This window comes from Festucalex cinctus, chromosome 3 (assembly GCF_051991245.1).
Source record: "Festucalex cinctus isolate MCC-2025b chromosome 3, RoL_Fcin_1.0, whole genome shotgun sequence".
NCBI classification, from domain to species: domain Eukaryota; kingdom Metazoa; phylum Chordata; class Actinopteri; order Syngnathiformes; family Syngnathidae; genus Festucalex; species Festucalex cinctus.
In genome coordinates, this window is record NC_135413.1 from 30,060,491 (window position 1) to 30,073,387 (window position 12,897).

The window sequence follows — 12,897 nt, forward strand, 5'->3', positions numbered from 1 at the left end:
AAATGTTTAATAAAAACAAACGTGAGAATTGGGTTAAGTCGTGGGAAGGTCATTCGTAGACGACGGGGCTACATAAATACAATAAATATTATAAACATACCTCAAAAAAAAGTTTCAGAATTGGCTACACAAAGGAATATAACAATACAAGAATTCTGCGTTCTTTGATTTTAGATCGTTGATCCAAATTTGTCCAGATTATTTTTTTTTAAATGCCGCCTTGCATGCATTTGCATTTGCAAATTCACCAATTCTCATTTTCAGGGGAAGAAATTATCAGCCGTTATTTTGTTGATTTCAAATTGAGGGGCGGAGCTTCACTTAGTCAGGCCATGGTTACATCTAATAGAAAACTTGCTGACTGCCTTCCAATGGCTCCGCAGTGTCGCTTCTCTCAAATTACTCGACGGTTGATGAAAATCGGCTCGTCCGTCTACCAGCTGAAGAGATTGAGGAAATTCTGCAGGCCGTCTTCTCCGAGAAAGTCGAAGGAGCCCTGGGAGGAGCCCAGGTGGACCAGCAGGAGGACGAGCAGGACGATGGCCAGGAGCGGAATCAGCAGGTTCCAGCCGGCCGCCAGGATGTTGTACCACTTGGCTTTGTCCGAGCACTCCTGGGCCAGCTGCAAGTTGCCCTGCGTCTTCTGGTCGCGGGCCTAATTGGGTCCGACATGCGACAAAATGATTATTTCTTCTGATCTGATCTCAAGTTTAGGCACGCGGTACGTTTTACTCGAAAAAGACTCCATTTGGTCCCATTCGAGTAAAATTTACAATTGGAAGAGAGTAAAATATTCAGAGTAGATTTTACTGTCTACGAGAGAAAAACGAATAAAGTTTTTTTTTTTTTCCACCACATAAAATTTTTAAAGGAAATTTTGGGAGTACATTTTATTAAAAAAAAAAAAAAAAAAAAAAAAAACATTACACAAGGGTTGAGGAACGAACTGATGACCTTCAGCTTGAGCGACGGCTACTCTACCACATGAGCTATGCCATTACTACTTTTCGCTATTAACATAAACATAATCTTTCGTCGACAAAATACTTTGAGTAAAATTTACTCAGGATATTTTACTCTCTTCCAACTGTAAATTTTACTCCGTTTAGATTAGGAGCAAATAGACTGTGAAGTGTACTCTACAAAATTTACTTAATTTTAATAAAGTGTACTTAATTTTCAGGTATGAGTATTTAGTCTAATGACGACTTTTTACTCGACTTACATTTGAAAACATACCCATATATTCTACTCTTTCTCAAAAACAGGCTTTATAGTTTTTCAACCCTTGTGGATAATCACGCAACAGAAAATCCTGGTTGGGATATTGACTGATTGATTAATCGATTGATTGCTTGAGATCTGGGCACTTATTAGCTAGAAAATAAACAGACAGCAGCAACATGGAGGTGTGTGTATCTATACGATGCAATAGATTTAGAGAAATCAGTTATCCACCATCCGTTCGAGTATTATTTTTCAATTGTTATCGTTAGCTAATTTAGCATTTTTCAGTAGTAAATTCACAACATTAGAAAACATAATGTAGATGTATTTTTTCTTCTTCTTCTTTTACCTGGTTGTGCCAAGTTATCAAAATGGTTGGTCTCAAGATTAGCACTAGCTAACTATGCTAGCTAGCTATGAGGTCGGTACATTAAAATGGGAGGGGGAGCGATTTGTGAGCGTTGTTTGGAAACCGGAGAAAAGAGACGAAGAAATAAAGTTGCGCTGAAGCTATTCCCTCTCCGAATGTTGTTTATTTTTCCCACGATCTTCGTTTGGAGTGAGCCACATACATCTTCCCGAAGATGCCCGTTACATAAAAAACAAAAAAAAACAAAAAAAAAAACAGTAGCCCAACTGAGATGTGAAGTCGTGGAGATACGAGATAGAAAGAAACTAAATAAAAAAATTAAAAAAAATGAGCTAACATGCTAACCAACTTTAATGAAATAAGAACTAAACTGAAATGCTAAGATTAAATGCCTTATTTTGCCCATCCTTGGATTAAGTCAGTGTTCAGGGTTAGTTTTAAAATAAGAGTTATGACTAGGACTCGGGTTAGGGTTAGCAGCATCCACCAGCAAGGTTTAGCGTTTGGGTTATGATTTGTGACATGCTTCTACAGACACGGTTTTGGTTCTTGGTTTAGTTTTTCTCCAACCAAACGAAGCTACTGTTTGTATCCATTCCAAACATTTAACCACTGCTCTTTCCAAATCTCTCAGGTTCAAGCAGCCGTTTACAGCCGTTTAATTTTGGAGCAACCCAAAGTTTCCTCTTCTTCCTCCCTCTCTAATTTATGTCGAGCACTCGCCCACCAACAACATGGCAATTACGCCATTTTTAACCGCCCGGATGAAGCCACTCGCCGTCTTTAATTACGGACTCCCAGCCAGTCCGCTGCTGGTTCGTGAAAAACTTTTGTACACGCTGTAGTTTCTTCTTGTGTGTCAACTGAGTTTCTGGTCCCATTTCTGTTTGTTTTTTTTTTTTTTTTTTTTAAGTCTTAATTTGTAGATTACGACAGCTGTCTGCCATGATGGATCTAATCTTCTTCTTATTATTTTTTAAATTTATTTTTTTATTTTTTTTATGTTTGTGTAGATTGTCAGTCATTGCATGGTTGAATCGAGACTTTGTTAGCATCTATGCTAACAGGCTAACGATAGAATTTAAATCCGAATCATAGCTGACCGTCGCAATGCAAGTCAAACTTTTTAGTAAATCACGTGTAGGGAACGACAATCCTCAAACAATCCCGTCAGACTTTTCTTGGCGCGCCAGCATATTTACATAAGCAAACGCGGCGAATGGCTTACCTTGATGGAATACAGGAGCGCCATGAATCCCAGGCAGCAGAAGTTCACATACAAGGTGTTGCACAGAGACCAGAAGATGTAGTCCCGAGGCGGGTTCTGGCCCACGTTGCCCATGTTGACCACGGTGGAGCCGGCCGGTTTGCGGGCAGACTTGCAGTTGGTGAGCGGGGTGCAGTCGGAGGGGAAGAACGAATGGCTGTACGAATGGTTGTCCATGGTCGGGTCCGCTCGGTCCTGGCTGAACGTTTTGCTTTCGGTGGAAGCAAGCGAGGGAGATTCAATGGAGAGTTGCCCCCCCCCCAAAAAAAGAAGAGGTTTATATGGGCCGGTGAAAAGGGAGGCGACTCGGAGAGGACGTATGTTGGGCATGGACCTTTCATATGCGCCAGCTCTGTCATTATGCGGTGGAGCTGACAGAGCCGAAAATAAGCACGGCCAACAAGCAGAAACCTTCGAGGGAGAAGATGGAATTTCCCCCCCCCATTTCCCCATGTGTTGACAGAAAGAAAAAGATGACTGAAAAACCGTCACAAACGAAAATCTCACCAAACGAAATGCTAACATCGCCAAAAAGGCGCGACAAATGAGAAAGAATGGACTTATTCAAACTAGTAAAGATTACTCTGCTCAACAACAAACACGAATCGTGAAAAAGAGTGGAAGAATTGGCGGAGCTTGAGAGAGACATCAACAACAGTTAACTCACAACATCACTAATTACCCAAAACTGGAGTTGTATATGATTACTTGCTAACATTGTCAAGACTAACTCTTGTTTATACACCTGCATTGATAACATCGATTGGTGTATCGAAAGATTGTCTGGCTCTAATTCCGTTTGGACATTTGTTGTAACAGTCAAGGCTACATGATAAGGCTGTAATGTGGCTACAATGAATCTGCTGTCAATACGCAAAATGGGGTTGGTGGTCTGGTACTTGGAATGCGGCTGGCGTGGGCTTCCCTGCTTTGGTAGCGCTCAGGAGTCCTCTATCAAAAAACTACAAGTAGGCTGGCAACAGTGGTGACAAGAATCGAGGCAATATTGCTCGAAAGCAATGTGCACAATGCAAGCCCGTCGACGCTTCTGGAAGCCGATCCGAGGTCAGCCAAGACGCTACTGGTGAACGAGAACAAAATATGCTCGCCCTGACTGCTCACCTGTGTCCGAAAGGAAAAAATGAATAAAACAAAACAAGACAAAGGGATATCCAGACGCCAGTGATGGGTTGTTCATTTGATCTAACTTAATCCAACAACATCAAGCCCAATCTTTTCAACCAGTGGTTGACTCAATAAAAAAAAAAATCAAATGACAAAAAAGCAAACATGTTGCAAACACACACATTTTTATTCAACTTCTGATGTAATACTGCAACTATTGTGTATTTTTATTTTTCTATTTATTTTATTTTTTTATACGAGTAGCATTATATTTTCTTTTATTAAAAATGTAATTTATTATAAATAAGTGATAGGATATGAAGAATAAGGGGTAGGACTGGATAAGTTTTCAACTTCTTCCTACTCCCTTGAACATATACATAGATATTTATTGGATGTTTCTTTTATTTTATTTTTTTATTTTTAACTTTATGTGTTTATATAATTATACGTGTATATATGCATATGTTCAATAAACTTCAAACTTCAAACTTCAAACTAATACTGCAACAACAATTCCAAAACAGAAAGTGCAAATCCAAAAGATTCCCCATACATTTTGGTCATACATTTTGGAGCAGTTCTTGTGTTGGATCTTAGATTTTTTTTTTTTTTTTTTTTTTTTATGTATTTATTGACGATCCATGCATGCAAGCAGCAGGTGACCACCGACCACCTTGAAATTTAGCCATGACGGATTCCTCGTATCGCTCTGTCAAGCACGACCGAGTATGTGATGATAACAATTAAGACTAAAATGCCAAAAATGATGGAGGCTGCGATGTTGAGGTACTTGGCGGTCGAGGCGTGTTTTTTGGCTCCCTCGATGTCTCCAACCACCTTCCGGTCTCTGGCCTGAATGAAAGCACAAACACAAACAAATGCTTTCATGTTACATAACTTGAAAAAAATGTCCATACAGCAGTTTTTTTCTTTGTTTGTTGTTGTTCTTTTTTTTTTCTTCTTCTTTAACAGAATTACATTAGTATAGCAAGAATAAAATGTCCATACAGCAGTTGTGTTATTTTTATTTATTTATTTATTTATTTATTTATTTATTTATTTATTTTTGTGAATGAAAAATATGATAATTGAATTAGGGCATCAAGAATAAAATGTCCATACAGCATTTTGTTACATAGGGAAAAAAATGTCCATGGGTTATAGCATTTTTTTTTATTTTTTTTTTAATGAATGAAAAATATGAAAATTGAATTAGGGCAGCAAGAATAAAATGTCCATAAAGCATTTTTGTTACATAGGGAAAAAAATATCCATGGGTTATAGTATTTTTTTATTTTTAATTTTTTTTTACATTTTTTAATGAATGAAAAATATGAAAATTGCATTTGGGTAGCAAGACTCAGGTAAGGCGTTAATTTGGGGTGGGGCAGGCATTTTTTTTGTGTGCAGTTTTTAGTATATTCTTAATTGACTAACAGTACCAATAAATATTATTTAATGTAATAAATCAATTATATTTCAACGAAATCATTATGACTGCATTTTTTTTTAAATACTTTATTCATATAGCGTTTTCAAACGGCCGCAGCTGTCACGACGTGCTTACACAACAACACATGATATGAAACATTAACAACGACACAATCATAACAACCCAACAAATCTTTTTTTTTTTTTTCCCACATTCCTACATAACACTTTGCTTAGTTTGAAAGTAAACAAGCAGCCGAAACGACCATAGATGGTTAACAATACATCGAGGAACGAATAGTTCAATTCACATTCCCATTTAGATCTGCTCCTATATTTAATCACATTTCTGTTCACATGGTGAATAACGATACAATGTGTGGCGTGAAATAATATTAAATATATGCTTGTGTGCTTATTGTTGATAAATACTAGCTTGCCCACTACGCTGTTGTATTTTAACTAGTGTTGTTCCGATACCGATACTGGTATCGGCAGAGGTGCCGATACTGCATTAAAACAGCGGTATCGGTATCGGTGACTACTCACAAGTAACATGCCGATACCATTAATTCCAACGCTAATATAGGAATTTGGATGCAGCATCTTGTGTCTTGCTCGTGCACGACATTCACCGGTATGTGACACGTTCACTGCATGCCGATCTAAGATATCCTATTGGCCCTTGAATGCTCTGAACCAATGGCAGGACAGCTTTTTCATGTTGAGGAAAAAAAAAACCTTAAGTATCGGTATGGTATCGGTATCGGCCGATACAGTGGAACCTCTACTTACGAACGTCTCTTCATACGAAATTTTCGAGTTACGAAACTCCTCAACGGGAAAATATTGCCTCTTGTTACGAAAGAAATTTCTAGATACGAAAGGTAAAAATACATTACCGAACGCAACGTACTTTCGGTTATGGCTATTTCCTACCATAGGTACCTACGAGCGTAAATACGAGATCGGTGTTTGTGCATCGTTCTGGCATCCCATTGGCTAAGAGGAACGTACCATAGATATGAGCGTATACTAGATCGGTTTCTCTACAGCGTCCTCATCATTCATCCCGCGGCCCATGAGGTGTTCCGATAGTTTTTTGTAAATGTATGAACTAACGGCCAACAAATTTGTGCAACAATTCAAACAATTAGTGATTGATGAAGGCACAGTAAGTTTTTAATTGCGACAATTCGGGCCTTTTTTTTTTTTTTTTTGAAAAAGATGCCTCGCCATAGCGGAAGTTTCCATGAAGTTTCAGAATTTGTTTAAAAGAATCGCCCGGAAAAAGTGTTCACCAGTCGGGCATTTGCTCACTAAGATGATGTTTGCATTGGACATTAACGAAGGATTGTTTATTTAAAAAAAAATAAAAATAAAAATAAATCCATAGATCAGTTCTTGACAAAACACCAGGCAAAAGAAAAAAAAAAAACACTTCTGAGAGAGGAGAACATGAACCAGAGGGCAAAAAACGATGAGGATAGCAGTTAAAAAGGAAAATGACCACCATTTTTATTCTTTACTCTATTCTTTGTTATTTACATTATGCACAACTCTCATTTATTGTGCAATAATCTAATTGTAACATGTATTTGTTACATGTTTTGATGCATTTTTATGCTCTATAAAACATTGATGTCTGAAATTTGGGAGGCTTGGAACGGATTAGGGCATTTACATGGAAAATGCGTCTCTACTTACAAATTTTTCTACAAGGCAAGGCAAGGCAAGGCAAGTTTATTTGTATAGCACATTTCATACACAAGGCAACTCAATGTGCTTTACACAAGGAAAGACAACACATAAGCATCAAAAAACAGTAGTTAACATTCAGAGGGAAAAAAATAAAACATAAAAAATAAAAATAGGTTACAAAATTTACTAAAAAAAAACAAAAAACAACATACAATAACAATCTTAAAACATTATTCAAGAAACTTTAAAACATTTAACATAAGGACGTTTAAAATAATATTAATATATTAATATATATAATTAATATTATTTAAAAAAAAAAAAACAAACAAAAAAAAACAACACTTAATTAAAGCTGTTTAAAAGAACTTAAGAACTTTCTTCCAGAACCAATTAATTTCGTAAGTAGAGGTACCACTGTACTGCAAAACTGGGTATCGATATCGGTATCGGGAGCCAAAAAAACGGTATCGGAACAACGCTAATTTTAACTCTGGTCATGACAGTCCATTGACCTAAGTTAATTATTATTACAATGAATAGGAATAGGTCTATGTATTTTAATGTCATCTAAGAAACACAAAGAGACAACAAAACAGAACAAAACAAAACAAAACAAAACAAAACAAAACAAAACAAAACAAAACAAAACAAAACAAAACAAAACAAAACAAAACAAAACAAAACAAAACAAAACAAAACAAAACAAAACAGAACAAAACAAAACAAAACAAAACAAAACAAAACAAAACAAAACAAAACAAAACACAAAACAAAACAAAACAAAACAAAACAAAACAAAACAAAACAAAACAAAACAAAACAAAACAAAACAAAACAAAACAAAACAAAACAAAAAACTGTCGAGCTGACCTTGATGGAGAAGATGAGCGCCGCCAGCCCCAAGCAGAAAGGATTCCCCATGTAGACAAACGAGAAGAGGGAGTAGATGATGTAGTCTCGCGGCCGCTGCGTGCTGACGTTCACGGGACTTAAGTGGACCACGGTGGATCCGTCGGGCTGACCCGGGTAAAAGCCTGCAGATCTTGCGGGCTGCATGGGGACCACCCCGGGTTGGCTGGCTGCTGGGTACATGGCTGCGACAAGTCAGATGCAACATTTCCTTTTTAATACTGTAAATTTGACGTACAGGAAATGAAATAATGGACTTTTTTTTTTTTTTGGGCAGTAAGGAACACGATGTTGTCACACTATCTGGTTCTCCTTTTGAAACAAGTTTCGCCAATGGGAAATATTGTGAATTCATTTGATTAACTGTCAATGTTATGTTTGAAGTAACATTTTGTGCGCGCACATAAAAAATATGCACTTCATAGTAAGCAACAATTCTTGTGCCACTCCGTTAACCTTTATTGTCAGTCCTGTCCACATTTTTAGTACTTGGGTACACGTCCATCAGACGATACCCGAGTGGGTACCGTCTGATGGACACAGCCACAAGTATAACTGTTGTTGCTTCAATAGCGAATATATTACGACTACTACCTCTACGATTTATGTATTTTGTGCTTGTTATAGATTTGTAAATTGATGTTGTGTATAATTCTGCCTCTATTTTTTTTTTTAATAGGATATGTAATTTAATAACGCTGTACTGCGTATCTGATACTTCATATGTTAGTTGAATGTAATTTTGGTGCTTTGTATGTTGTTTGTATGTAGTTTTTAACTGTTATGTAATTTTATTTTATGAGGACTACAGATGGAAATGAGCATTTTGCTAAATCTGGTGCAGCCATCTTTTTAATGTTACTGCCGTGCACACTGTCCTTTTAATAAACCAAACTCAAACTCAAACAAAAACAACATGCATATAACAAAGCTGGGGTGGGGTCACCAACCTTTTTTTTTTTTGAAACAATGAGCTACTTCATGTGTACTGAATACTGATTAAGGATTTGATACACACTTCTGAAATAGTACATTTGCATAACATTAATTCTATGGCTATTCGTCAAGAGTGAACAATGGGCACTACAGTGAAGGTGGAAAAAAAATATCACCCAATATATACCCAAAATATACCTTGAAGTTCCGGGGTGCTGATGGGCTCAGGAATGACGATATACGCACACGTCTATCGCAGTGCCACAGCAAAGTATTTATTCCTAACAATTACAGCAAGCCGATATTGTGCAGTAAGTTACTGCGGTCAGGCCAGCCGCCACTCGAAAAGACGAAGTCAAGCCAGCCGCCCCAACGATTGTTAATACTGTGCATTACGGTAACGTGCCGACGTGCCCCTGCGTTGGCCACCTTCAAAATAAAAGCTGAGCAACACCTGGTTTATGGTTTAAAATAAAGAATCATAAAAAAACAACGGTTTGTTATTCCAGAACCAGACCAGTTCTGAGGGACACTACACCACCCCAGGTATCCAACCAAAGTACTTTCAACAAAATCTGATGTTGCATTTCAATATAAAACTCATTTGAAAATTTAAATCTCGACTATTATTGCTGATTTCAAAAAATCATTAAAAATTCATGGTTTGTTATCCCAGGACCAGACCAGTTCTAAGGGACACTACAGCACCCCAGGTATCCAGCCAAACTACTTTGAACAATATCTGATGTTGCATTTCAAAATAAAACCCATTTGAAAATTTAAATCTCGACTATTATTGTTGATTTCAAAAAATCATTAAAAATTCATGGTTTGTTATCCCAGGAACAGACCAGTTCTAAGGGACACTACACCATCCCAGGTATCCAGCCAAAGTACTTTGAACAAAATCTGATGTTGCATTTCAATATAAAACTCATTTGAAAATTTAAATCTCGACTATTATTGCTGATTTCAAAAAATCATGAAAAATTCATGGTTTGTTATCCCAGGACCAGACCAGTTCTAAGGGACACTACAGCACCCCAGGTATCCAACCAAACAACTTTGAACAAAATCTGATGTTGCATTTCAAAATAAAACTCATTTGAAAAGTTACATCTCGACTATAATCCCTTGATTTCAAAAAAATCATTAAAAATTCATGGTTTGTTATCCCAGGACCAGACCAGTTCTGAGGGACAGTACACCACCCAAGGTATCCAACCAAAGCACTTTGAACAAAATCTGATGTTGCATTTCAAAATAAAACTCATTTGAAAATTGAAATCTCGACATTAATCCCTGATTTCAAAAAATCATTAAAAATTCATGGTTTGTTATCCCAGGACCAGACCACTTCTAAGGGACACTACACCACCCCAGGTATCCAACCAAAGGACTTTAAACAAAATCTGATGTTGCATTTCAAAATAAAACTCATTTGAAAAGTTACATCTCGACTATAATCCCTGATTTAAAAAAAATCATTAAAAATTCATGGTTTGTTATCCCAGGACCAGACCAGTTCTGAGGGACAGTACACCACCCCAGGTATCCAACCAAACTACTTTGAACAAAATCTGATGTTGCATTTCAAAATAAAACTCATTTAAAAATTTAAATCTCGACTATTATTGCTGATTCAAAAATTTTGAAATGCAACATCAGATTTTGTTCAAAGTACTTTGGTTGGATACCTGGGGTGGTGTAGTGTCCCTCAGAACTGGTCTGGTCCTGGGATAACAAACCATGAATTTTTAATGATTTTTTTAAATCAGCAATAATAGTCGAGATTTAAATTTTCAAATGAGTTTTATTTTGAAATGCAACATCAGATTTTGTTCAAAGTACTTTGGCTGGATACCTGGGATGGTGTAGTGTCCCTTAGAACTGGTCTGTTCCTGGGATAACAAACCATGAGTTTTTAATGATTTTTTTAAATCAGGGATTAATGTCGAGATTTCAATTTTCAAATGAGTTTTATTTTGAAATGCAACATCAGATTTTGTTCAAAGTACTTTGGCTGGATACCTGGGATGGTGTCGTGTCCCCTAGAACTGGTCTGGTCCTGGGATAACAAACCATGAATTTTTAATGATTTTTTGAAATCAGGGATTATAGTCGAGATTGCAATGTTCAAATGAGTTTTATTTTGAAATTCAACATCAGATTTTGTTCAAAGTACTTTGGCTGGACACCTGGGATGGTGTCGTGTCCCTTAGAACTGGTCTGGTCCTGGGATAACAAACCATGAATTTTTAATGATTTTTTGAAATCAGGGATTATAGTCGAGATTGCAATGTTCAAATGAGTTTTATTTTGAAATGCAACATCAGATTTTGTTGAAAGTACTTTGGCTGGATACCTGGGGTGGTGTAGTGTCCCTTAGAACTGGTCTGGTTCTGGAATAACAAACCGTTATTTTTTTATGATTCTTTATTTTAAACCCTAAACCAGGTGTTGCTCAGCTTTTATTTTGAAGGTGGCCAGCGCAGGGGCACGTCGGCATGTTACCGTAATGCACAGTATTAACAATCGTTGGGGCGGCTGGCTTGACTTCGTCTTTTCGAGTGGCGGCTGGCTTGACCGCAGTCAAAAGTTCTGGGTCAGCAGCTGTTCCAAAACTCGAGGGTAACACCTTCGCCTTCGACACAGGAGAAGTACCCCGAGGGATACAATTTTTCCGAAGAGGTGTGCCTAAAACTTTGGGCGCGAGTTGTAAGTGGCTTGCAAACAAAGTCAGCTGCATTGCCAAATAAGGAGCTGTGTTTTGTCTTTTGCCATTGAGGCCCTTAAGGGGGATTACTGCAATGCAACGCAAACCGTGTCTCTTGTCATCGGATATTACGTTTGGAAATAGATATGAAAAATATAAAAACGACTCGTTATTTGGTTTTCGGTTTAAAACAGATTGAAATGCTGCTTTATTGTCTCGTTTGGATGTCTGGAACGGGTAAGAAAAATCGAATAATGGTTTTATTTTTTAATTTTTACTTCACAAACGAAAATAGGATGTAGCAGGAGACGCACATCAGTTGCGTGTTTTTTTTGTTTTGGATTGCCGGAAGTTGTCACCGCGAGCATCTCTCATACTGGCCAGGAGATGGCGACACTGGTGTCTATAAAAATGATGTCGTTTTCTGTATGACGAGCTCCAGCCAAAATTCCACGAAATAACAACAAAGCAACGAAAATACTCCTTCGTCCTCCACAAAAGCAAATTATCTTTGTGTTTTAAGCAAAACATTTTTTATAACTTAAAAAAAAAAGTCTTAGCAGAGGATGGTTTCGATCCATCGACCTCTGGGTTATGGGCCCAGCACGCTTCCGCTGCGCCACTCTGCTCTTCAGCTTGAGCTCCATATGTTAAGATATATAAATTATTATTATTATTATTATTTTTTTATATTTCTGGAAGAGTTGAAACATTTAAAACATTTATTGTGGGAGAAACATCATAAATGAAGGCAAGAAAATATACAATATACTTACACTTACATATACGAACACGTGGCAAATCCATACAGCGCATTACAATATTCTGGCCCAGGATATTTGTACATCCTAGAATTTCTGGGAGAACAGCAGTCTCTCTGGTTTCTGCATTCAACCTCGGCCAACTGATTGGTTCTTGGTTCTAATTGAACGTACACATTTGGATTACGTTGCCACCCGTCCAGGGGTGGTGCTACATGGTGGCTAGAAGGGGCATTGCCTATGGCCACCCCATAGTCATCTAACTGTGCCATAAACCAAGACAATTCCCTATCATTATTTGTAAATTTATTTATTTATTTTCTAATGTCATTTATGAACCATTTAATTAATGGCACTTTTATTTAATTATTACACAGTCACCATGAAATAAATAAATACATACATTTACAAATAATCAAAGGGAATTTCATTAATTGACATATTTAAT

The 12,897-nt window shown here is 37.2% G+C and overlaps 2 protein-coding genes across 3 annotated transcripts; both read right to left on the reverse strand.

Moving 5' to 3' along the window:
• Window positions 1-433: 433 nt before the first annotated feature.
• LOC144016786 (interferon-induced transmembrane protein 5-like) lies at window positions 434-3,041 on the reverse strand. Its single transcript, XM_077518106.1, has 2 exons — window positions 2,826-3,041; window positions 434-655 (listed from the first exon to the last, which is right to left on the reverse strand). The coding sequence occupies exons 1-2, from the start codon at window positions 3,039-3,041 to the stop codon at window positions 434-436; spliced, it is 438 nt and encodes a 145-aa protein (XP_077374232.1).
• A 1,116-nt stretch (window positions 3,042-4,157) lies between these two features.
• LOC144016770 (dispanin subfamily A member 2b-like) lies at window positions 4,158-12,570 on the reverse strand. Of its 2 annotated transcripts, none has more exons than XM_077518090.1 (3): window positions 12,465-12,570; window positions 7,998-8,221; window positions 4,158-4,844 (listed from the first exon to the last, which is right to left on the reverse strand). In XM_077518090.1, exons 1-3 carry the CDS (start codon window positions 12,502-12,504, stop codon window positions 4,674-4,676), a joined length of 435 nt encoding a protein of 144 aa, XP_077374216.1. In that variant the 5' UTR covers window positions 12,505-12,570; the 3' UTR covers window positions 4,158-4,673. The 2 variants fall into 2 exon arrangements, with proteins under 2 accessions (XP_077374216.1, XP_077374217.1); XM_077518091.1 differs by lacking the exon at window positions 12,465-12,570 and adding an exon at window positions 9,171-9,337.
• Window positions 12,571-12,897: the final 327 nt, after the last annotated feature.

Coding starts and splice junctions, on each gene's coding strand:
- LOC144016786 (XM_077518106.1), bottom strand. CDS start 3,041: ATGGACAACCATTCGTACAGCCATTCGTTCTTCCCCTCCGACTGCACC. Junction 656..2,825: donor CGCTCCTGTATTCCATCAAG/GTAAGCCATTCG, acceptor GGACCCAATTAG/GCCCGCGACCAGAAGACGCA.
- LOC144016770 (XM_077518090.1), bottom strand. CDS start 12,504: ATGCGCTGTATGGATTTGCCACGTGTTCGTATATGTAAGT. Junction 8,222..12,464: donor ACGTGTTCGTATATGTAAGT/GTAAGTATATTG, acceptor GACTTGTCGCAG/CCATGTACCCAGCAGCCAGC. Junction 4,845..7,997: donor CGCTCATCTTCTCCATCAAG/GTCAGCTCGACA, acceptor GCTTTCATTCAG/GCCAGAGACCGGAAGGTGGT.